At 37.8% G+C, this 26,157-nt stretch overlaps 2 protein-coding genes across 5 annotated transcripts in view; both read right to left on the bottom strand.

Moving 5' to 3' along the window:
- Positions 1-13,282, bottom strand: part of LRMP (lymphoid restricted membrane protein) — a 45,494-nt gene extending 32,212 nt beyond the window's left edge. Inside the window, exons 1-4 of one of the 4 annotated variants that reach the window (XM_032432623.1) lie at positions 4,911-4,991; positions 4,031-4,127; positions 1,931-2,078; positions 896-977 (exon numbers count right to left, since the gene is read on the bottom strand). In XM_032432623.1, the coding sequence (XP_032288514.1) occupies positions 896-919 (24 nt within the window). In that variant the 5' untranslated portion in view covers positions 920-977; positions 1,931-2,078; positions 4,031-4,127; positions 4,911-4,991. Of the gene's footprint in view, positions 1-895; positions 978-1,930; positions 2,079-4,030; positions 4,128-4,910; positions 4,992-13,212 lie in introns of those variants that run through there. The other 3 variants (XM_032432624.1, XM_032432627.1, XM_032432625.1) reach the window with 3 other exon arrangements.
- Positions 13,283-13,749: 467 nt separating this feature from the next.
- LOC116649638 (lymphoid-restricted membrane protein) overlaps positions 13,750-26,157 on the bottom strand; it is a 77,599-nt gene continuing 65,191 nt past the window's right edge. Inside the window, 2 exon segments of the mRNA XM_032432629.1 lie at positions 13,750-13,788; positions 13,790-13,934. Coding sequence (XP_032288520.1) covers positions 13,750-13,788; positions 13,790-13,934 — 184 coding nt within the window.

Here is a 26,157-nt window from a genome sequence, read left to right as displayed (position 1 = left end):
TATGAGATATCCAGACTAGGCAAATGTATAAGAGACAGAAAGTAGATTAGTGATTGCCTAGGACTGAGGGTTTGGGGGTGGGGGGAGTAGGGACAGACTGTTGATGGGCATGAGGTTTCTTTTTAGGATGATCAAAATGTTTTAAAATCAACTTTGGTGATGGTTGTACAATTCTGTGAATTTATTTAAAAGCATTTAATTGAATCAATTGTTTCATATATGAACTATATCTCAATTAAGCAATGAAAGAAAAAGGAAGAATGATGGATTATTATATCCTGAAACAAACTGTCTGCTCTATTTGATTGAGAAAATTATGGAGCTCAGGCTCTGGTTGTAGACTGAGGGAGGCACTTCATACATACTCCATAACCTGGGGAGTTTGTCTAAATGACATGTTATTCAGTGTTACTCTTTCTTTTTTTTTTTTAAGGTAGAGAAGTCTCATTAGCACCTAACTGTAGCAAAGAACACTCTCTGGGCATTGCCCTACTTTGTAACTTTTTACAAAGTACCAGCACGTTAAAGGTTATCTAGGCTTGGCTTCAATTCTCAGAGAGACAATGAGACCTGAGACTTCTTAGAGTCATTAGTGAAGTTTAAGTCCCAAACCAGTCTGCCTCTTTAACAAAATGTTCATTATACTTGACCAAAATCTCCTTTTGGCTATCTACCCTTGAGCTTATACTATAGAAGGGGTAGAAAGCCCCCAAATGACTGGATTTTAATTTCCTGCCATCAAAGGTTGACATTTCTCACGCATCTGTGTTTTGTGGTGTAAGATTCATACTTGCTATAAGAGTGCTCATAATACTTCAAAATATGTATATACCCATGGAAGAGGACCAGGATACAGTAGTACTAAAATAAAGTTGAAATATAGTCAAATGCTCACTTCCATCCTTAGGTCATCATTCATCCTGATGCAACCTGAAAGATCTGTTCCTGGGTGGGGGCCAACTTTAGGGCCTGGGCACCTGACAATAGAAAGCAAAGTTCCTTACTACAGAGAGAAAGACCGAGAATTTCAGCAGATGCCAAATGTTTCCCTTCCCTACCCCAGCTTAACCAAATTTCTAATTAAGTTCATGGTTTTAGTAAGACACAAGGAAAGAGAGCTCCAACCTCCACCAGAGAGAGGTCGCAAACCACAGAGAATCTAGCCAAAAATGAAAATAAAGAATTTGCCATTCAAAATCTTGCTTCCTCGCCCTTGATACGGAAAGGGAATTTCACTGGGGTGGATAGTGCTCACAAACTCCACTGACATTTTGAAACTTTTCCTAAGGAAGGTCAGCCTGTGTACTCAGAAAGGTGAGCACAGATGAACTTCAGGAGAGGGTGGGTGTGGGGACAGGGATTTGCAGAGGCTCATTAACCTTGAGGAAGAAGGAATAATATATGATCAAAACCTCTCCGAATAAGTTAACTTAGCAGTATATAGTATATTCCTAAAAGTTGGGAAACATTCAGGTAGCCTAATTTGTCTTTTACATTTTAGAATGGACATTAGGGAATTCAAAGAACAAGAAAAGTCACTTCAAGAAAACTATAGAGGAGGGGCGCCTGGGTGGCTCAGTTGTTAAGCATCTGCCTTCGGCTCGGATCACGATCCCAGGGTCCTGGGATCGAGCCCCACATTGGGCTCTCTGCTTGGCGGGGAGCCTGCTTCTCCCTCTCCCACTCCTCCTGCTTGTGTTCCCTCTCTGTCTTTCTCTGTGAAATCAATAAAATAAAAAAAAAAAAGAAAAGAAAAGAAAACTATAGAGGTATCTTTGTTTTAAAATTGCCAATTTTCAGAAAGTCAGAAGTTCCATCATAAAGACCTTATGGTCTCAGGATACAAAAGTCTAACTGATTAGAAGTTCAGGCACTAAGAATAGGCCACCCATGAAGAACAGGGTAAGTATATTTTGCTCTTTTAACTTACTTGCGTCTTCTAGTCACATCCAAAGCACCATCCTCTACTTCTCCATAGTTGGGCCTTTCACGTGAAACCTGGATTCGTTTGGCTGCACCTGAGGAAAGTGTCAATTCCAGGCTTGGAATTGCTGTGAGACTCTCTAGATGCAAGGCATCTGCAGAATAGAAAAGAATAAAACCAGAAATTTATTTCTGGTTTAAACTATATAATAAATATATATTTACTTATATTTATTCGTATATATAATAAATATATATTATATAATAAATATATAATATATAAAAATTCTTATATATATTTTTCTCATATATAATATATATTATATAACTATATATTATTTATTATATATAAAAATATATATTATACATATATAAATTTTTTCCCTTTTGAGAGGTTGGACCATTTCTGAGAAAGCAGAAGTCAGTTCAATTCTATTAGGGTCAACAATCTGCAGCCAGAGGATAAAATACATCCAGCTGCTTGTTTTTGTAAATAAAGTTTTACGGTAACAAAGACATACTCATTCATTCAATACTTGGCCACTTGCGTGATACCGAGTAATTGCTGCAGAAACCATACAGCCTGCAGAAGCTGAAGGATTTACTGTCTGGCCCTTGACAGAAACAGCTTTACCAAACCCTGAAGGGAAGAGGGTTAGACACTGTGATGGGGACCCATTAAAGAGACAAAGGAAATAGGGTAGCGGATCGTGTGTTTTGGAGGAAGCCATCTTGCTATGTGTTTTTCTGAGTATAGGAAGCAGCAGAGTTTAACAGAAGAAAACACAGGCATTGGAGTCAATCAGAAATTTTTAGTTCAGATCCTGGCTCTGCCACACACTAGCTGTGTGCTCTTGGACGCATAACTAAACCACTCCGAGCCTCAGCTTACTTCCATATGAAGTGACACACGACCTTAGGCAAATTACTAACTCCATATTTCTCTGCTTCCTTCTCTTCCTTGTCTTGAAAATGGAAATTACATTAGCCTCTACCTGGCAGGGATGTGGTGAGGATTAAATGAGGTAGGAGTGATGCGAAGAGCAGAGAACCGCGCCTGGCGTACTGCAGGCGTCTGCCGGCCCTGTCGGTGGTGGTTGTGTTACTACTACTGGGTGAGTGTGAGTAACGTCGTCTCTATAAAGCCCTAAGCTGTTGTTTGATACAAAATGGCCATTCAATTAGTAGTGGTAGTAGTTTTCCCTTCTCTAGTTGAAATGATCCACAGATCAGTTTACTTGCTATTTATTTCTTCTTAACTTTATTTTTTTTAATTTTTTTTTTTTTTTTAAGATTTTATTTATTTGCGAGAGAGACGATGAGAGACAGAGAGCATGAGAGGGAGGAGGGTCCGAGGGAGAAGCAGACTCCCTGCCGAGCAGGGAGCCCGATGTGGGACTCGATCCCGGGACTCCAGGATCATGACCTGAGCCAAAGGCAGTCGCTTAACCAACTGAGCCACCCAGGCGCCCTCTTCTTAACTTTATTTTGATAACCATCCCATGTCTTTTGTCATTTCAGAACCAGCCATTAACTTTTGCTTTCAACCACATCTCGGTTGTGATGAGAGATGTCACTACATGAGCATTTCTTCCTAAGATGAAGCTCATTCTCCTTAGCCTGGCACTGAGTAATAGCCCACCATTTGACCCACAACCTGCTCCAAACTTATATTCTACTGTATCACAACCAAACTCCTCTTGTTTCCAAAATGACTTGTCCAGCTTTTTTTTTTTTTTTTTTGGTCCTCCCCAGTTAAAATACTTTTTCCATGCTTTTTGCTATTCCAAATGCAACCCACTTTCAAGGCCTGGTTCAACTCTCATTTCTTCTATGGAGCTTTCTCGGACTTCTCTGAGCCCATTCTAACCTCCCTGATAATCTGTGAGCTATTTTAGAATTTATTCTCTATTATACATAATATGGTGCTTTGCACAGAGTAGGTGTTCAAACATCAGTTGACTGACAGAATTCAGGGAGAAATATCCAAATATTCAACAACTTTTCCTGTATAAATATAATTGTGATTAATTATTTTCCCTTTCAAAAAGAACCTTACCCTCAGCCATGCCTGATAGGGTGTAAGAGGGGGGCTATCCATGCTTACCCAGCAGAGGTGTATACCAGCATGTATGTTTGAAGGTCAGGAGCGTCTGATATATTCTTGCTTCTTGACCACTATAACGTTTATGGCAACACTGCTTCTGAACAGAAAATTAAATAGTATTAGCTATCTAAAGGGGTGTAACATAACATATTTCATCATCTATTCCCTTCATTTCCAAAGGTAGAAAGAATATCACTGGTATCAAGAAGAGGTCAAGAAGAAAATAAATGATTCCAAGTAATAAAGTAATAAAGCTTTCAACCTTTTGATCAAAAGCTATACCCTATGGGTAAAGTGTAATTCTCATTAAAAATCACAGTTCAATAATTTAACAGAATTATATCAATTCCCAATAATCGACACTGTCATATAAACAAAAGCCTTGAGGAAAAAGGTATGGATGAGAGGCAAGCTTAGTTATACAATACTTCTTCATGATACCACAGTCAAATAATTTAACGTATTGCCATATCGTAGGGTCTACCAGCATTGTATGCATGTGTGTGACAAAGAAAAAGACTAGGTAGGGACGCCGGGGTGGCTCAGTCGGTTACACGTCCAACTCTTGATTTCAGCTCTGGTCATGATCTCAGGGTCATGAAATCAAGCCCTGTGTTGGGCATAGAGGCTGCTTAGGATTCTCTCTCTCACTCTGACCAACCCCCCCTCCCCCCGTCCCCTGCTTGCACGCTCTCTCTCTCAAAAGAAAAAAAAAGTTAAAAAAAGAGAGTAGGTATCCATTGTTTCATCCAATAATCTCTCAAAAGTGGTCTGGCTTAAAGTACTAAGACTACTGATACATACTGGACTTCACTTTCTCTTTTGACATAGTGGTGATTCACAACTGGCACTTAAATTGTTTCAAAAAGCTTAAACTTACCAGTTGATCTTGAAATGGTTGTTGAGTTCCATCTGTGCCGGACAAGGGATCACAGTGAGGAAATTCCTCATCTAAACAGCTCTGTCATGAGAAAATGGTGGAGTATGTTCAAAGGCAGAATGACGACAGAGTCAAAGATACAAAACATATTCCATTTAAGAGAAGATATGATGCTACCTGAGGAGGGTAGTATTGGCCAATTCTGTCAAGTATTCTACTTAAGGGAACAGGTTTGTAATTGTAAAGCTTTCATTGCATTTTCCCCCTTACTTGTTCTAGGAATGAAATTCAAAGATCAGGGACAGGAAATACAATGGCTTTGTCATTGAAATCTTTAGGCAGGGGCCAAAGAAGGTTGCTGGAGACATGTCAGTGTAGTGAAAATGTTGCCTGTGAAAATTTCATAGCAATCAAATTGTGGCATTAGTCCAATCACAGTTATATTATATCACAGTTATATTATAATAGAAAATTGTATTTGTGTTCCTGATAAGATTAAAGCATATTTAGATGTGGAGGTTTTTCCACTTCAATTTATTGTAGGGGGCTTTTTAGGCACTCTGCCTGGCTTGATCTCCCACATGAAAAATGTTTTTTTCTACTTAAACAGATGTGCCTGCATTATGCTCTGGAAACAGATACATGCAGACATCACCCTTCTTTCTTCCCTTCTCCAGTCCCTTCCCCCGTGCCAACCTTACTGTTCCTTATGTTCCTCATTTATGAACAAAAAGGAGAAATTCACCAAGTATCATAAGGGAAAGAAATACATTGAACTCTACCATGGATATATTGAGATATCCAGACAGGAAGGAGTTAAAAGTTTAATTCAAATAGGAGGGGCCCCTGGGTGGCTCAGTTGGTTAAGTGTCTGCCTTCAGCTTAAGGATCAAGCCCTGAGTCAGGCTCCCTGCTGCGCGGGGAGCCTGCTTCTCCCTCTCACTCTGCTGCTCCCCCTGCTTGTGTGCGCTCTCTCTCTCTCCCTCTCTCAAATAAATAAAATCTTAAAAAAAAAAAAAAAAATAGGAGAAAAAAGAGACAGGAACCATCCCAGCCCATCCAACAGTACGCATTCAAGAGTATCAGAAAAGAAGTGCCTAAGACTAAAACACTGGCCCTTTGCTAATAGATACAGTAAATTCTAAAAATGCTTCCTCTTTAAAAGATGTTATTAGGAGCCATTCACTAATGTGAGTGCCCCCTTCTTATTTGGCTAAATGGTTTTGGTGCAGAAGAGAACAAAGTCCACTAGAGCATTTTCTTCTAAATTGGTTAATTTTGTGATCACAGTCATTATCTATTATAAATTAGCTTCAAATCCATATACAGATTGGACCTCTTCCCCACAGTAAACACATATCACAGGGTTTTTTGTTTTTGTTTTTGTTTTACCTGAAACAGCAAGCCATGGAGGCGTCCTTTAATTAACTTCTTTCTCAGTGACTCAGTTGTTGCTATAAAGAGAATTCATAACCAGCTTAATAGGACAATTTGTAACCCCCTTTTCCCTCAGTTCCTTTCATAAACTTTTAACAGCTTTAAATTTGGGGTCTGAGGAAAGGAGAGAGAAAGCAGTGACTTCTGAGAATGGCGTTCTCAACTCATGTCTTGTGGGAATGGAAGAGCAGAACAAAGGCTAGAGCAGCTAACCCATGATCACCCCTGGGCATTCAAAATTCACCTTGACAGATGCAAGTGATGTCCTCTAGAAGTGAGTCACAGAATGATTCCACCTTAACTTAGGAATACACCTCAGAGGTCATTCAGTCCAACTGCCTAGGATGTGGAAATCTTCTCTCCCAGAAACCTCTGCATGAGCTGTGAGTGGGTGATGGCAGCCCCTAGAATTGGAGCCCCGTGATCCCAGAATCCTGTGGGTAGGTCTGAGATGATGAGAACACTTTGTCCAGAGGATTTCAATGATAACTGGTTCGTCATGCAGCTGGGATCAGACTCACAGGATAATGTTCAATTCAGTATACTTTTTCATGAAATTAAAAATGTTTGTCTTTCTACTTCACTGAAATCTGCCTCCCAGTAACTTCCAACTTCTCATCTCTGGAGTAACAGAAATGAGGAAAAAAATACCTTTTTAACTCTTTGAGTTAAACAGGTACACATTACTTATCTGACAATCCATACTCTTTAAAATATAGATAAGAACCAGAAAATAGGCCCAAATCTTTTGAACCAAAATAGATGTTGATAGTCATGACCTTTATTCCTGTGGCAATTCCTCACACTTCCACTTATCCAATAGGCTCTGAATTTATACATAATTCTCACAAGCTCTGACTGCTTTCTCAGCCCACAGATGATTAAAAACAAAAATTACGTGAGGGTAGGAAGCTCTGCTAGATGGAGACATATTGACATATTAATAGCTGCCTTTTTTTTTTTTTTAATCACTAACAGCAAGGAAAATTCACAGCAAATACTCTGTTGTCCAAAACACATACGAATCTGGAGCAACAGTTTTATATCTCAATAGCCTGAAGAAATTCTGAACCATTAAAATAATACTAATATATGTGAAAAGTACATAATCTAACAAAAAAATTTTTTCTAAGAAAAAACTCTTGAAAAGCTTCAATTATATCAAAAATTACCCATGTAAAATTCTATTTTGTAAGAATTTTTTTTTGTAAAAATACCTTATTTCACAACTAAGCTTGACATAGTTGTTACTAGGCCCACTAGGAGGAAAATACTTTTTAAAAATTTCTAACATATTTAAGTAATTAAATTATTTAATCTTTAATACTTAAAACTCTAGTAAAGATTCAATTTTAGAAAATTCTCTCTTTTAATGGTATTAAATAAATCCTTCTCCCGACCTACATCTAAGCAACAGCAACCAAACCTTTCAGAAGTGGCCAACATTATGTTTGTGAAGGTCGTGTATCTCCAAAACACTGTCTTTGGATTTCCAAATAAGCTTGTGTTTCAGAAGAAATAATGAGTTAGTATAAGACTATTTAAATTGCCCATCTGCTTTCCCACCAGGCAATCTTGAGTTTTAGGAACAGTCCATCTCAAAACATTTAAATCGTAAACCTTATTTCAACAGATGTTTTGTGCAATGTGTAGCAACTATTTCCATATGTTCCATGAGGCAAAACACATTGCCTTATGACCCTAATTTGCATTCACCTTTGTATTCTTTTTTATGTTTGGAGTTCGACCTGCCATGTCTCTAGGACATTTAGATTTTACATGGAAGCAAATGAAACAACGGTCACTGTATCCCCTGCTGCTGCCATCTGTGATATAGGATGGGACCGGGTGTCTTGCATACATTGCCTTTGAAGGAAGCTGGGATAAAACAACTTTCCAAATGACTATGCAATGAGACTCTCAGGCAAAGGCCCTGCAATTAATTGGCTGTTGATAATTAAAACTATAGTATTAGAGTGATAATAATGCTAGTTATCAATGATGGTTGACATTTATGGAGCATGGATTTTTATAACACAATATATATGTTATCTCATGTTCTATAAAACTGTGTATTAAGAAAAATCAAGTTTCATTGAAAACCACAGACCAGGAGAAAATAATTTGCAACACATATATCTATCAAAGGACTTGTATCCAAAATATGTAAAGAAATCCTACAACCCAATAACAAAAGGACAAATGTCCTAATTTGAAAGTGGGCAAAAGATAATTCACAAAGAAGATATATAATAGCCAATCAGTACAACAAATGAAAATCACAAGATACCCAGAAGAGTGACAAAAGTGGAAAAGATTGACACCACCAAGCATTGATGCTGTAGAGAAACTGGAACTCCCACACACTGCTGGTGGGAGCGTGAAATGTTACTGACCCTACGGAAAACTGGCAGTTTCTTAAATGGTTACAGCTACACTATGACCTAACAACTCTGCTCGTAGATCTTTATCCTAGGTTAAGGAAAAACATATGTCTACACACAAACCCATACACAGATGTTCATAGCAGCTTGCTCCATAACAACCCCAAACATCTAAATAATTTAGATGTCCAATAATAGAAAAGATAACCAAATTGTGGAACCGTTCATACAAAGAAATATGACTCCATCATGAAAAAGGCATTCCATGAATAAACACAACATATTAAGATAAATATTATGTTGAGGGAAAGAAGACAAAAACACAAAAGTACATATTTTATATCTCAATTCTAGAAGTTAAACTAACCCATCAGTGATAAAAATCAGATCAGAGGTTGATCCTTATAGTGGGGGAGGTGGGGGAGGGGCAGTGACTGGAAAGTAGCACAAGGGAAATTTCTGCGGTTACAATTCTGTGTTTCGAGTGCATTTGGCAAACTGGTTAAATAAGACACTTAAGGAGATGCCTGGGTGGCTCAGTCGGTTAAACGACTGCCTTCAGCCCAGGTCATGATCCCGGGGTCCTGGGAAAAAGCTCTGTGTCAGGCTCCCTACTCAGTGGGGAGCCTGCTTCTCCCTCTCTTGCTCCCCCTGCTTTTGCTCTCTGTCAAATAAATAAATAAAATCTTAAAAAAAAAAAAAACCAATACACTTAAGATCTGAACATTTCATGATGTTAATTATGCACTAATAAAAAAAAAAGAATGTAAAAATTACAAGAACAAAAATAACAGTTTATGAGATAAACATCGTTAGGAAGAGACCACTAAAAATGTATACGCAACATTGTAACCAGAGCACTAACAAACACAATTATATAGTGCCTCGGAAGATAACTTGGATCACCAAGACGTGCCTCTTAAAATGACCAAAGGCTGCCCCACAGGATAATAGAAATGCACAGGATAATAAGAATAGATAACAAAAGCGTGGAGATGCTGGTGACATTTAAATGGCGCAGTGCTGGTGGGATGCTAAGAAAATGCAGATGGGAGTAGAACTCAGGCGGTGGGACTGCTGCAGTGAACGCAGGAGGGAGTACAGCCGGCCTTGAGCCAGAGCCCTGCAAGGCTGGGCGGCACTTCTCTGGGGGAGGAGGCCCAAGTGCAGACACTTGCAAAATAAAGCTAAAAGGGCTCCTGCTGTTTGTCAGCAGCCAAGCCGAACACTTTCTCCTTCCCCGCTGAAGGTTATGGTTCTATCCCTACCCATCCAGATCCCGTTCCTAGGAAAATCATGAATGAAACGACACAACTTCCATCTGACATTCGCGTCATTACCCATTGGCTAATGGTGAACGAGGTAACGCACGCGGCAGGAACGTGATCTAGCAGAACAGACTCTCCCAAGTATGACCAAGCACTAGCTATTGTTTTGCATTTGTTATTTATAAATTACCTACTGCATTTTCTGGAAGGGGATACTGAGTACCCAGAGAGGTAAAGAGATTTGCCTAACTTTATCCAGTTTCGCTTTTGACTTAGAACATAGGTTTGTTTAAGGCCAAATACCATGCTCTTAGTCATTACGCTATATGGCCTCCTAGATTATTTCATCCATTTCTGCATCCTACATTTGGGAAAACTTAGGCGCCCATCCCATCAGAGCTGCTGAGCAAGCTCTGATTTTGGGTTTTTCCCTTGGTCCTCAACCTAACACCTATCTTTAAGTGTCTCAATCACCTCAAGCCCCCTTTCGTGTCTCATTTCCCTCTTAAGTACTGACTGCTCGAGACACGTGGCTCTCATCTCGCATCCATCCTCAAAGCCATAAGGCTCTTATCTGTCCCCTACCCCATGCCCTCCATGCTAAGGACAGCAAATTAGAAGACAGTTTCCAGTGGGTTCATCTAGGTGAAAGCCTTCTCTAAAGTTTATACAGCTACTATGTTCAAATAAGGAATTCTGATATACAGGAGCCGCTCAGGCTCTCTTGCCAAGGAAATATTTATAGTTTCTAAAGGTAATCAGTTCCCTCGTTATTGATTAAATCAGGGACTCAATGAAGATTTCATGTTAGAAGGGGGCAAGAAGAGGATGAACAGGAAAGAGGTGATAGAGTCTCTATTAGATCAAGTGGTCTATGTTTCATTAGATTCACTCTAATATGTTGGGTAAACATCCGAGATCTAAGAAGCCTTTTTGTTTCCTTTTCAAAACAAACATCCATTTATACCTAGTATTGCCTTTGTTAACAAGATACTTGGATACATAAGTAAGAAGCAGAAGAAAGAAAATATGTAAGTAACCATTCAAGAAACTTAGCAGTTCTAATGGCACATGTCACAGAAGCTGGTATGTACACTTAGAACCTCATACATCAGTCCAGTCCTGGTGGCCACTGAAAACTTGAACAATATTACTTCTTCAGTATGAAGTTCAGGATAATCAAATGTCATAAACAACTTCCTAGTTCCAGTTTACGAACCCCGTCATTGACCTGAACAATTGGACACAATCACTGAATCCCCACCCAATTTGCAAAAGAACCATTCTCAGACACGACAAAAAGCCATTGCCTTAAACACTTAATAAATGTATTAAGCTAACCAGAAAGTTTCAGAAGAACTACATGGATTTGAATATTTTTGTTTTCTGACTCAGAATTCAAACGTCTGACTCAGAATTCAAACAGCATGTGGTGACAGTGGTAATGGTAGAATGTGCCAGGATGTGTTTATGTGATAACTGTCCTACCTCACTGACATTTATTCACAGTCTATCTGGAAAATCTGCTCCACAGAACATTTCGAAAATATGTGCCACCTAAATTTCCCTCTTGTTGCAAAGGTTGATTTTTAAGGGCATTGTTAGAAAAATCCTCATAAGCAAATGGTCTTCAGAGCAAAATCTTGGTATGTATGCCTTCTATGGGCAGCAAAAGATACAAACAAGGAAAAGAACTCAAAAAGCTAAGCAGGTTGTGAGCAACTCAAGACAGAAAGGAGGCATCCACTCTACTTTATGCAGCCAAGAAAAAAAAAATACACGCTTGCAACCCAGGGTGGCTTTCATCTTCTATTTTTAAGAATATTTGGACCAATGAAGTGAGAAGACAATAGCAAGTTCATTATATCAAGAACGTATATTTTGGGATAAGGTACAAAAGTTGACTCTTCCAAGAAGGTACTAAAAGGAAATCAAAGGGGCAGGGGGGAGAGTTGTGGGAGGAGATAAATTCTTAGTTTTATAAAACTATGAGGTATAATGTTGACTTAATCGAAGATAAATATAACTGAACCAAAAGATTAGTCCTCTAAGTACAGTGTCTAAAACAAACATACCATAAACCAAATTTGGAACGCCTTATTATTCATGTCTCAACATGAACACTTCTAATCACAAGGGAACCTTTTCCAATGCTCTCTGAGCAATCATAAAATAACATATAGATTATGTAATTTAAAGACTTACACTGTCATACTTAAAATTATTGAAAACTAGCAAGTCCTGCAAGGTTTAATAATAATAATAATAAAATATTGAATAATTACTGTTACGTTAGAACTAGCCAAGTCCTTTAAACTTTTAAACAGCATTCTCAGATAGCAGTAGAAAGGGTACAATAAATCCAAAACAAACCCAGGTCTGAAAATCTCCTTCTCTAGCTTAGCTTAAGTTGATAATTCATTTGTTACCCAAATCAATAATTTTGTCTAAAAAGAGCATCTAGGACAGCTAGAACAAGAAGCTGGCCAAACAAAAGCAATTGCCTGATAAATGGTCAAATAAGCTTTGTTTTTACCAAATTGTTTCTAGGATAAAATTCGCTTCTGAATAATCTGACATCTGTCATTTAACAATTGTCATTTCACCTAAATCCTTAGTAAACAGTTACTTTCAGGTAATACAGAAAAATGACAAATATTCTAATTTTTTTAAAGCAAAATATATTTGTAAAGAGCACATTAAAATTTAAAAAGGATTTTCACATATTTAATATTTTGATGCACTGAATTCATAAGTATTTTGCCCACCCCTAAAACTACTATGTAAAAGAAAATAGAGAGGCAGGTCCTTTTCTACCATATAATGGGTACAAGCTAGCTAATAAAATCAGGGTAGAATAGGTAAGCCATTTGCAAGTTCAAATACCCCATGCATACAAGATTTTTTCCCCCCTTGTTTACTTTTACAGATACTGAGAACTTTAATTTTTAAAGAAATAACAGTCATGGACAAATCCAGCTCATAATTAAAAAAAAAAAAAAAACACTGAAAGGGAAAGTTAGTCATTAAATCAGCCTACTTGGACACGAGGCAAGCCTCTCTGGAAGCCCACGATACTGCCTTCTGGAACCATTTTATTGTCATAAATGTGGGTATTAACACAGCAGCTGTCTCATCTACAAAAATGGCTGTAGTCCTTTTGCCCCACCTCCGAGTGGACTGAATTGGACATAACACATATTTGCTACTCACTTTTCAATTTCCTCGTCTTCTGCTCAAGTGTCTGGCAAGTGTTCACTAATTCGGTATTTACAGTCTGGAGATTCGGTTGTTCCGAGATTGCTTCCTCTAATTCATGCAGCAAAGACTTCGCTTTGTCGCCGGCTGAGTGGGCTGCCGGATCTCGATCCTCAACCTGGACACGTACGGTTAATACTGGATTTTAGCAGGGTGGCCAGGAAAGAAAGCAAGTGAGTGCTCACTGGTATTATGCACACGAAACTGAAAATGTGCTTTTCTCTCAGGGAAGTGATAAGCCTCTAGCGAACTTCTGCAATTCTGTGTTTGCATGGGCTTTGTATGCCTGAGCTATTTCTACAGCGGTAAAAGTCCTGATATGTCAAGTTGCTTCTTTCTGCAAAGATGCCTCTTTCATCAGGAGGCTGCTGACACCACCTCCTTTACAACTCCCCTGTACTTCCTCCGCTCGCTGGTCGCCAGGGACTGAACTTCGCAGTTCCTCTTTGGGTTTTTTTTTTTTTCTTTTCTTTTCTGTTCCTCCTCCGTTTTTTACTTCATGGTTTCAAGGACATCTGAGGAAACTTCCCCTTGAATATAAAGTAGTCATAGGCTACCCTACCTGCTCCTCTCTGTCCTCCAGCCATTGGCTGGTTCCTTGGACCTTCTTCCTAACGACAGCTTCCTGGTTGACAGCATCTTCTTGCACTTGTTCAAGGGCTTCTCGTTGTTTCTGCCTGGAGTTAAAAAAAAAAAAAAAAGAGTCCAAACCACAAGCTGTCAGTGACATTTCAACTGAGAGTCACCCCTGGGAAGTTGTGACAAATTCAAACTTAATGCACTTCCTCAGAAATCAGAGGGAAAAGTGAAAGTATTTACATACATATAAATGCTTAACAAACAGAGAATTTTAATCAAAGCACTCATATTGATCAGTTGGCCTGATACCCTCACTTTAGAGATAAGGGCATTTGGTCTCCTATTTTACACTGGGATATTCAGTTTCCCACAAGCTACATTCATCGTAGTAATTAGCATCAGGCACCAATTGCTTAGAGGATGGCACGGTAATGAGGTCACTGTGACAGGTGCGGTATTTACACATCATAGTTAGCTGTTTCAGAAAAAAAAAGGAAAGGGAAAGATAAAAGAAAAAAAAAGCAATAAAAGCTTTGGGTCATGACCGTGGCCTTTTCTCTTTAAGAGTTGTCAATCATGCTAAATGGTGAGCCCAAGAAGGGCTGCCCCCAAGCATGGACGGAACACTCCATGTTAGTATTTCCACCACAGTCTTGTCTTTCCTGAAAACTTGACCCCCCTCCCTTTCTTCCTCATTCCAAATCTCTTAGTGTTGTTATGTTACCTCTCTTTTGGATACATTTCTAATCCTCCAAAATGTATTAAAATGCACCTGCTCTCAGCTGATGAGATTATTTAAACAATGCTAGGTATCAATATATCAATGACTATCTGGAAACAGCTTGATCTGAATAACGATGATATCCTTAGCTCAAAGGGATGATAAACTTTGGGAGCTTCAAAGCAAAGAGGAAGACATTGTCAGGTTTAGGCCTTTTGCACGCCTCTCAAACATTAACACAGTCAGAATCTCATCGTATATTGGCATAAATCTAGCCCTAAGTACAAGAAGAATCGCACGAGAGACAAGGATGGTCGCACAGAATGCTTACCATCATGGTAAACTAGCAAACAAAACTCTAAACAGAAATAAAAACTACCTAAACAATCTATTGAGCCTTGTTCAATACCTTATGGTCAGTTTCTTCTTGTTTTAAATTTTGGTAAGAACATTTAACATGAGGTCTACCCCCTTAATACATTTTAAAGTGTATAATGTTGTTAACCATAGGCACAATGTGGTATAGAAGATCCCTAGAACTTACTCGTCTTGCATAACTGAAACTTTATACCTGTTAAATTGCAGCTCTCCATTTCCCCCTCCTCTAGTCCCTGGAAACCACCATTCTCTCTGCTTCTCTGAGTTTGACTATTCTAGATACCTCATAGAAGTGGTATCATGCCATATTTGTCCTTCTGTAACTGGTTAATTTCACTTAGCATAATATCCTCAAGATTTTTCCATGTTATCACATGCGACAAAATTTCCTTTATAAGGCTGCATAATATTCCATTGTATATATATATGCGATATTTTCTCTATTCATTTACCACTGATAAAATGTAGGCTGTGTCTATATCGTGGCTATTGTGAATAATGCTGTAATAAACTTGGGTGTGTAAATATCTCTTCAAGATTTTGCTTTGAATTCTTTTGCACATATATCCAGAAGCAGAATTGCTGGATAATATGGTTGTTCCATTTTTAATTTTTTGAGGAAATTCCATACTGTTTTCCGTAGCAGTTGCACTGTATTAAATTCCCATCAACAGTGTACAGAATTTTAATTATTTCTCTACATCTTTGCCAACACTTGGTATCTTTTTTTTTTTTAAAGATTTTATTTATTTGACAGAGAGAGAGAGACAGTGAGAGAAGGAACACAAGCAGGGGGAGTGAGAGAGGGAGAAGCAGGCTTCCCACAGAGCAGGGAGCCCAATGCGGGGCTCGATCCCAGGACCCTGGGATCATGACCTGAGCCGAAGGCAGACGCTTCACGACTGAGCCACCCAGGCGCCCCAACACTTGGTATCTTTTGGTGGTTATTTTTTTCCCTTTGGTTTTTAATAATAGCCTTCCCTAACAGGTGTGATTCATTCATCATTGTGAATGACTCATGGTGGGTTTTATTTGCATTTCCCTGACGATGAGTGATGTTGAGCATCTTTTCATATACCTGTTGGTCAACTGTATGTCTTCTTTGGAAAAATATCTATTCAAGTCCTTTGCTATTTTTAAATTGGGTTATTTGGTTTTTTGTAACTCAGTGTTGTAGTTCTTCTTGTATTTTGAAATTTAACCCCTTATTGGGTATATGGTTTGCAAATATTTTCTTTCATTCCATAATGTACCTGTTCTCTCTGTTAATTCCTTTGCTGTTCAAAAACTCTTAAGTCTGGTGTAAACCCACTTACCTAACTTTTCTTTTGTTGTTTGTGCTTTTGTGTCATAGCCAAGTCCATGGTCATGAAGAATTTCCCCCAAGTTTTCTTCTAGAGTTTCAGAGTTTTAGGTCTTGTATTTAAGTCTTTAATCCATTTTGAGTTGATTTTTGTATATGGTATATAACAAGGGTTCAACTTCATTCTTTTGCATAGGACTATCCAGCTTTCCCAACACAATTTGTTGAAAAGACTATCCTTTCTCCATTGTGTATTCTTGGCACTCTAGTCAAAGATCAGTTGGTCATTTATGCATGGGTTTATTTCTGGGCACTCTATTCTGTTTCACTGTCCTTAGGCCACTACCATACTGTTTTAATTACTATAGCTTTGTAATATATTTTGAAATAAGGAAGTGTGCTACCTCCAGCTTTGTGTTTCTTTCTCAAGGTTGTTTTGGCTGTTCAGGATTCTTTGTGGTTCCCTGTGAATATTAGAATTATTTCTTTTTCTATTACTTTAAAAAAAATGCCAGTAAGGTTTTGATCAGTATTGCACTGAATCTGTAGATGATTTTGGGTATCATTGACATTTTAACAATACTAAGTCTTCTAACCTATGAACACAAGATGTCTTCACTTATTTGTATCTTCTTTAATTTCTTTCAGCAATGTTTTATAGTTTTCAATGTACAAGTCTTCACCTCCTTAATTAAGTTCATTCCTATTTTACTCTTTTGGATGTTATTTTAAATCAGATTGTTTTTCCAACTTTCTTTTTGGATAGTTGTTAGTGTACAGAAATGCATCTGATTTTTGTATGTTAATTACATATGCTGCAATTTTGCTGAATTTGTTTATTGGTTCTAACAACTTTTTGTGGAGTCTTTAGAGTTTTCTGTATATAAGATCACGTCATCTACAAATACAGATGATTTTACTTCTTCCTTTCCTTGCTTAATTGCTCTGGCTAGGACTTCTAGTACTATGTTGCTTAGAAGTGGTGAGAGTGGGCATGCTTGCCTTGGTTTTGATTTTAGAGGAAACACATTCAGTCTTTCATCACTGAGTATGATGTTAGCTGTGTGTTTTTCATAATGGCCTTTATTATGTTGAGGTAGTTTTTATTTCTAGTATTTTGAATATTTTATCATGAAAAAGTGTTAAATCTTGTCAAATGCTTTTCTTCATCAATTCAGGTGATCATGTGATATTTATCTTTCATTCTGTTAATGCAGTATATCACATTAATTTGTGTATGCTGAACCAGCCTTGCATTGCAGGGATAAATCTCACATGGTATGATTTTTTCAATGCATGATTAAAGTTGGTTGCTAGTATTTTGTTGAGGATTTTTGCACCTATACCCATCAGAGATATTGACCTATAGTTTTCTTTGCTTGTAGTATCTTTGGTTTTGGTGTCAGGATAGTACCGACCTCATAAAATGAATTTGGAAGTGGTCCCTCCTTTATAATTTTTTGAAAGTTTCAAAAGTCTTCAATAATCTCCTACTATTAATCTTCCTTAGATGTTTGGCAGAATTCATCAGTGAAACCATCTGGTCCTGATCTTTTCTTTGTTGGGTTTTTGAATACTGCTTCAATCTCCTTACTATTTCTTGTTCTGTTCAGATTTTCTTTTTCTCACTGATTCAGTCTTGGTAGGTTGTATGTTCCTAAATATTTATCTATTTCTTCAAGATTATCCAGTTGTTGGTGTATGACTGCTCACAGTGGTCTTTTATGACCCTCACCCCAAACCCTCTCACTGTAGCATCGGTTATAATATTTCTTCTTTTGTTTCTGATCTTATCTGAATCTACTCCTTTTCTTAGTCTAGCTGTTTGTCAATTATATCTTTAAAAAAATTCAGACTTTCAGGGAAGATGGCAGAAGAGGAGGATCCTAGGCTCACCTTGTCCTACAGGTACTCCTAAATAACACACACATCAGTGTAAATAACCCAGAAAAATGACCCAAAGACTGGCAGAATAGACTCTCCACAGCTAAATGTAAAAGAAGAGGCCACAATGAAGAGGGTAGCAAGGGTGAAGACATGGTCAGGAACCAAACTGACTCACAGGACTGTCTATGGGAAGGAGGGATGCCATTGGCACAGAGAGGAAAGTAGCACACCCCACACCAGGCACCCCAGGCATGAGGGAGCCACACTGGGAAGATGAATCCCCATAACACTGGGCTTTGAAAACCACAGGGGCCTAATTTCACAAGTTTATAATCAGTGTAGCTTAACACTTTGAACTTTAAAAATGAGCAAGCTGAGCTCTGGGAGAGCTGGAGGGCAATAGGAAATTGAGTCCCCACACTTATAGAGAGAGCACAACAAAGAGTCCCACTGAGATATAGCATAGCAACAGCAGTTTGAAAAAAGAAAAAAACCTGGGGTATACGAGAAGGAGATTTATTTACTAATCTCAGAGCAGGTGCTGGAGGGGCAGGGATCTTTGTAAGATTCTCCAAGAACAAAAGAGCTGGTGGGCACCATTTTCCTCTCCTACCCCTTGCCCTAGTCTAGACACACAGGCACCTGCAGGAACAGCACAGAGCAAACACCCTCTGCCTAGTTTGATAACAGTGCACCCCAACCTGCATTCTCCTGCAGATGCTCTCCCTCCATCCTGGACTAGGCAGGAGTTTTCACGCACCCTCCCACAGCAGACCAGCACAGACCTTGCTGGCAGTGCACCCCACTCCTCCATTCTCCCACAGACCTGTCCCCCAAAAATGTCCTTGGCAGGAGTCTATTCAAAGCAGTGCCACAAGCCTGGCTGTGTGCAAGCAGACCTGACAGGGGCCAACACTCTCCAAACTGACTCCTTCCCTGGGGAGAGGGAAAGATAACCACACACACCAGTCTGACTGTAGCCCTAGCAACGGATTGGGGGTAGATATCTGGTCTGACTGCAGTCCCTGCCCACCAATGAAAGCTTCTCATTTGACAACATAGGGAGAACACCCTGAAGTTTGGTGCTACTGCAGCTCTGGCAAAAGCATGGTCTGACAAATAAAGCCCAGGGTGGCCTCAGACTGGCCCATTAACAACACAGGAATCAAACTGTGCCCACAACAGGCAAGGGGAGCCATTGCAGATGACTGGACTGAAGGCAAATGTGACTCAGCCACAACAGCAGCGTACACACAACACACATAGGAGACACCCTTGAAGGACCAGGTTTTGGTGAAGAGGGAATATGGCACAAAAGAGCTCCATAGGACCTCTTCTTCATAAGGCCACTAATTTCAAGAGCAGGAGACATAGCTGACTTTCCTAACATATAGAAACAGACCACAGAGAATTAGACAAAATGAGGAGACAGAGGAATATGTCCCAAATGAAAGAACAAATCAAAAATCACAGCAAGGGGGTGCCTGAGTGGCTCAGTTGGTTGGGCATCTGCCTTTGGCTCAGGTTGTGATCTCAGGATCCTGGGATCAAGCCCTGCATCCTTCTCCCTCTGCCTCTGCTTCTCCCCCCAACTTGTGCTCATGTGTGCACACACACACACTTTCTCTCTCTAATAAATAAAAAAAAATTTAAAAATCACAGCAAGAGAGCTAAACAAAACAGAGATAAGTAATATGCCTATTAGAAAGCTTAAAGTAATGGTAATAAAGATAATAAATGGACTGGAGAAAAGACTGGAGGATATCAGTGAGATCCTCAACAAAGAGATAGAAAATATAAAAAAGAACCAATCAGAGATGCATAACTCATAACTAAAATTTTAAATACAGTAGAGGAAGGAGCATGGATCAGTGACCTGGAGGACAGAGTAGTGGAAAGCAATCTAGCTGAACAGGAGAAAAAAATTAAATAGCAATAAATTAAAACAGACTAAGGGAAATCAATGACATGATCAAGCATAACAACATTCATATTATAGGGATCCCAGAAGGAAAAGAGAGAGCAAAGGGGGAAGAAATATGTATTTGAAGAAATAATAGCTGAAAACTTCCTGAATCTGGGGAAGAAAACACAAATCTAGATCCACAAGGCACAGGAAGTCCCAAACAAAATCAACCCAAGCTGATCCACACCAAGACACATAGTAATTAATGTGGCAAAAAGTAGTGATAAATGGAGAATTTTCAAAACAGCAAAAGAAAACAGTTGCATACAAGGGAAACCCCATAAGGCTATCAGCTGATGTTTGAACAGAAATTTTGCAGGCCAGAGGGTTTAGAATGATATATTCAAAGTGCTGAAAGAAAAAAAACTGCAACCAAGAATGCTCTATCCAGCAAAGCTATCACTCAGAATAGAAGGAGAGATAAAGAGTTTCCCGGGAAAAAAAAAAAAAAAGTTAAAGGAATTTATCACCACTAAACCAGCCTTACAAGAAATGTTAGAGGGGACTGTTTGAGTGGAAAAGAATGACCATAAGCAGGGTTAAGAAAAGTAGGATGCACTAAAGTACTAAAATTAGGTATATCCATAAAAATCAGTCAAGGATTCACACACACACATGCACACACACACACATACACACACACACGGTGTAAAGTATGACACCTTATACCTAAATTCTAGGGGGAGAGGAGTAAAAATTTAGTACTTTTAGAATGGGTTCAAACTTATAGATAAACCTAATGGGAACCATAAATCAAAAGCTGGTAATAGATATACAAAAAAATAAAGAGAAAGGAATCCAAGTATATCACTAAAGAAAGCCAGCAAACCATGATAAAAGAGAGCAAGAGAAGAAAGGAACAGAGAAGAACTACAAAAACAACCATAAAACAAGTAACAAGATGGCAATAAATATATAACTATCAATAATTACTTTGAATGTAAATGGAATAAGGCTCCAATCAAAAGATGTAGGGAGACAGAATGGATAGAAAATAAGACCCATCTATATGTTGCCTATAGGGGACTCATTTCAGACCTAAAGACACATGCAGACTGAAAGTGAATTGATGGGAAAGCATTTATCATGCAAATGGAAGTAAAAGAAAACCGGAGGAGCAATACTTAGATCAGATAAAATGGACTATTTTTTTTTAAAGATTTTATATCTTTAAAAGAGAAAGAGAGAGCATGAGCAGGGGGAAGGGCAGAGGGAGAGGGAGAAGCAGACTCCTGACTGAGCAGGGAGCCTGACACAGGACTCCCAGACCTCTGGGATCATGACCTGAGCTGAAGGCAGTCACTTAACCAACTGAGCCACCCAGGCACCCCAGACAAAATGGACTTTAAAACAAAGACTGTAACAAGAGACAAATACACTATGTAATCATAAAGGGAACAATTCAACAAGAAGATATAACAATTGTAAATATTTATGCACCCAACTTGGGAGCACCCAAATACATAAAGCAAATTAACAAACATAAAGAAAATAATAGAAAACAATAATAGTAAGAGACTTTAACATTTCACTTACATGAAAGGATAGATCATCCAAACAGAAAATCAATAAGGAAAAATGGCTTTGAGTGACATTGGACCAGATGGATCTAACAGATATATTCAGAACATTCCATCCTAAAACAGTGGAATACACATTCAAGTGCACATAGAACATTCTCCGGAATAGGTCACATATTAGGCCACAAAACAAGTCTCAATAAATTTAAAAAAACCTGAAATCATACCGTACATCTTTTCCAACCAAGCATTATGAAACTAGAAATCAATGACAAGAAAAAATCTGGAAAGAACACAAATACATGGAAGTTAAATAACATGATATAAACAATGAGTGGGTCAACAAAGAGGAAATAAAAAATATGTGGAGACAAATGACAATGTAAACTAATGGTCCAAAATCTTTGGGATACAGCAAAAGCTGTTCTAAGAGAGAAGTGTATAGAATACAAACCTACCTCAAGGAGCAAGAAAAATCACAACTTTGCCATACACCTAAAGGAGCTAGAAAAAGAACAACAAATCCCAAAACCAGTAGAATAAAGCAATAATAAAGATTACAGCAAAAATAAATGAAATAGGAACTAAAAAAAAAAAAAAAAAAAACAGAACAGATGGATGAAACCTGGAGCTGGTTCCTTAGAAAGATCAACAAAATTGATAAGCCTTTAGCCAGACTCATCAAAAAGAGAGAAAGAGGACTCAAACACACAAAATGAGAATTGAAAAAAGAGAAATAACACAGAAATATAAAGGATTGTAGGAGAATATTATGAAAAATTATATGCTAACAAATTGGACAAACTAAAAGAAATGGGTAAATTCCTAGAAACATAAAACCTCCCAAAACTGAATCAGAAAGAAATAGAAAATTTGAACATACCAGTTACCAGCAGTGCAATGGCATCTATAATAATAATAATAATAATAATAATAATAATAATAAACCTCCCAAGAAACAAAAGTCCAGGATCAGATGGCTTCACAGGTGAATTTTACCAAACATTTAGAGAAGAGTTCATACTAGGTATTTATCCAAAGGATACAAAAATGCTGATTTGAAGGGGCACATGCACCCCAACGTTTATAGCAGCACTATCAACAATGGCCAAATTATGGAAAGAGGCCAAATGTCCATCAACTGATGAATGGATAAAGAAGATGTGGTATATATTTAAATGGAATATTACTCAGTGATCAAAAAGAATGAAATCTTGCCATTTGTAACAACGTGGATGGAACTAGAGTGTATTTTGCTAAGTGAAATAAGTCAGTCAGAGAAAGACATATAAATGATTTCACCATATGTGGAATTTAAGAAACAAAACAGACGAACATAGGGGAAGGGAAGGAAAAATAAAATAAAAACAAAGAGAGAGGCAAAGCATAAAAGACTTAAATATAGAAAACAGATTGAGGGTTGCTGGAGGGGTGGTAGGTGGGGGGTTGGGCTAAGTGGGTGATGGGCATTAAGATGGGCACTTGGGATGAGCACTGGGTGTTATATGTAAGTGATGAAACACTAAATTCTACTCCTGAAACCAACACTACACTATATGTTAACTACCTTAAATTTAAATTAAAAAAAATAAAAATAAAATTGATACCTATTCTTCTCAAACTATTCCCAAAAAAATAAAAGAGAAAGGAAAGCTTCTAAATTCATTCTATGTGGCCAGGATTACTCTGATACAAAAAAAGAAAAGAAAAGAAAAGAAAAGAAAAGAAAAGAAAGAAAAGAAAAGAAAAGAAAAGAAAAGAAAAGAAAAGAAAAGAAAAAAGAAAAGAAAAGAAAAGAAAAAGAAAAAGAAAAAAACAAAACAAAAACAGATAAAGGCATCACAAAAAACAAAAACAAACAACAACAACAAAATAAAACTACAAGCCAATATCTCTTATGACCATAGATGCAAAAATCCTCAACAAAATACTATCAAACCAAATCCCAACAATACATTCAAAAAGTCATTCACCACTATTGAGCGAGATTTATTTCTGGGATGCAAGAATGATTCAGTATTCACCAATCAATCAACATGATACAGGACATCAACAAGAGAAAGGATAAAAACTATGATCATTTCAATAGATGCAGGAAAAGCATTTGACAAAGTACAACATCTATGCATGACACAAACCCTCAACAAAGTCAATTTAGAGGGAACATATCTCAACATAATAAAGGCCATATATGAAAAACCCACAGCTAACATCATACTCAATGGTGAAAAACAGATCTTTCCCCCTAAGATCAGGAATAAGTGAAGGATGTCCACTCTCACCACTTCTATTCAACATAGTACTGGAAGTCCTAGCCACGGCAATCAGACAAGAAAAAGAAATAGAGGGCATCCAAATTGATAAGAAAGAAACAATACTGTCACCATTTGCAGATGATATACTATATATATAAAAAAACCCTAAAGACTCCACCAAAAAACCATTAGAATAAATGAATTCAGTAAAGTTGCAGAATATAAAATCAATACACAGAAATTTTTTGTTTCTATACACTAATAATGAAGTAGCAGAAAGAGAAATTAAGAAAACAATGTCATTTATAATTGCACCAAAAAATAATAAAATACCTAGGAATAAACATAACCAAGGAGGTGAAAGAACTGTACACTGAGAACTATAAAACACTGTTGAAAGACACTGAAGCTAACACAAACAAATAGAAAGATAGCCCATGCTCATGGATTGGGAGAACAAATATTGTTAAAATGTCCATACTACCCAAAGCAATCTACAGATTTCATGCAATCTCTATCAAAATACCAACAACGTTTTTCATAGAACTAGAACTAATAACCCTAAAATATGTTAAGAAACCACAAAAGACCTTGAACAAAGTAATCCTGAAAAAAAAAAAAAAAACCAAAACTGTGGTATCACAATCCCAGATTTTAACATATACCACAAAGCTGTAGTAATCAAAACAGTATGGTACCAGCACAAAAATAGACACATCAATAGAACAGAGAGCCCAGAAATAAACCCATGCTTATATGGTCAATTAATCTATGACAAAGGAGGCAAGAATATGCAATGGGAAAAACATAGTCTCTTCATCAAATGATGTTGGGGAATACTAGTGTTAGACAGCTATATGCAAAAGAATGAAACAATGGAGTCCCTGGGTGGCTCAGTCGGTTGTGACTGACTCTTGATTTCAGCTCAGGTCATGATCTCAGGGTTATGGGAACGAGCCCCGCATGGGGTTCTGTGCTCAGCATGGAGTCTGCTTGTCCTTCTACCTCTGCTCTCCCCCGACTTGTGCTCTAGCTCATAAATGAATGAATGAATGAGTTAATTAATTAATTAAAAAACCAGACCACTTTCTTACACTGCACAAAAATAAACTCAAAATGGATTAAAGACCTAAGTGTGAGACCTGAAACCATAAACATCCCAGAAAACAGCACAGGCAGTAATTTCTCTAGTATCAGCCACAGCAACATTTTTCTAGATCTGTCTCCTGAGGCAAGGGAAATAAAAGCAAAAATAAACTATTGGGAGTATATCAAAATAAAAACCTTCTGCACAGCAAAGGAAAAAAAAATCAACAAAACTAAGACAAATTATGGAATAGAAGAGATCTGCAAATGGCATATCCAATAAAGGGTTAGTATCCAAAATACATAAAGAACTTATACAACACCCCAAAACAAATAATCCAATTAAAAAATGGGCAGAAGACATGGGACATCTCTCCAAAGACATACAGATGGCCAACAGATGCATGAAAAGATGCTCAACATCACTCATCATCAGAAAGATGCAAATCAAAACCACAATGAGATACCACTTCACACCTGTCAGAATGGTTAAAATAAAAAACACAAGAAACAAGAAGTGTTGGCAAGAATGTATAGAAAAAGTTACCCTTGTGCACTGTTGGTGAGAATGCAGCCACTGTGGAAAACAGTATGGAGGTTCCTCAAAATGTTAAAAATACAAATTACCATATGATCCAATAATTCCACTACTGGGTATTTACCCAAAGAATACAAGAATGTCAATTTGAAAAGATATATGAACCCGTGTTTATTGTAGCATTATTTACAATAGCCAAATTATGGAAGAACCCAAATGTCCACTGATTGATGAATGGATAAAGATGATGTGGTGTAGTGTGTGTGTGTGTGTGTGTGTGTGTGTGTGTGTGTGTGTGTGATGGAATATTACTCAGCCATAAAAAAGAATAAAATCTTGCCATTTGCAATAACATGGATGGATCTAGAGGTTGTAATGCTACGTGACCTAAGTCCATCAGAGAAAGACAAACACCATATGATTTCACTTATATGTAGAATTTATGAAACAAACCAAATGAACAAAGGAAAAAGAGACAAACACCCCCCCAAAAATGGCTCTTAAATATGGAGAACTGATGGTTACCAGAGGTGGGTGGGGGATGGGTGAAATAGGTAAAGGGCATAAGAATACATGTAACATGGTGAGTACTGAGTAATGGATAGAACTGTTGAATCACTATACTGTACACCTAAAACTAACATTGTATGTTAATTATACCAGAATT

Source organism: Phoca vitulina, unplaced genomic scaffold (assembly GCF_004348235.1).
Source record: "Phoca vitulina isolate PV1807 unplaced genomic scaffold, GSC_HSeal_1.0 scaffold49, whole genome shotgun sequence".
NCBI lineage: Eukaryota > Metazoa > Chordata > Mammalia > Carnivora > Phocidae > Phoca > Phoca vitulina.
Note: the sequence above shows the minus strand (reverse complement) of the source record. Positions and strands in the feature narration are given on the sequence as shown.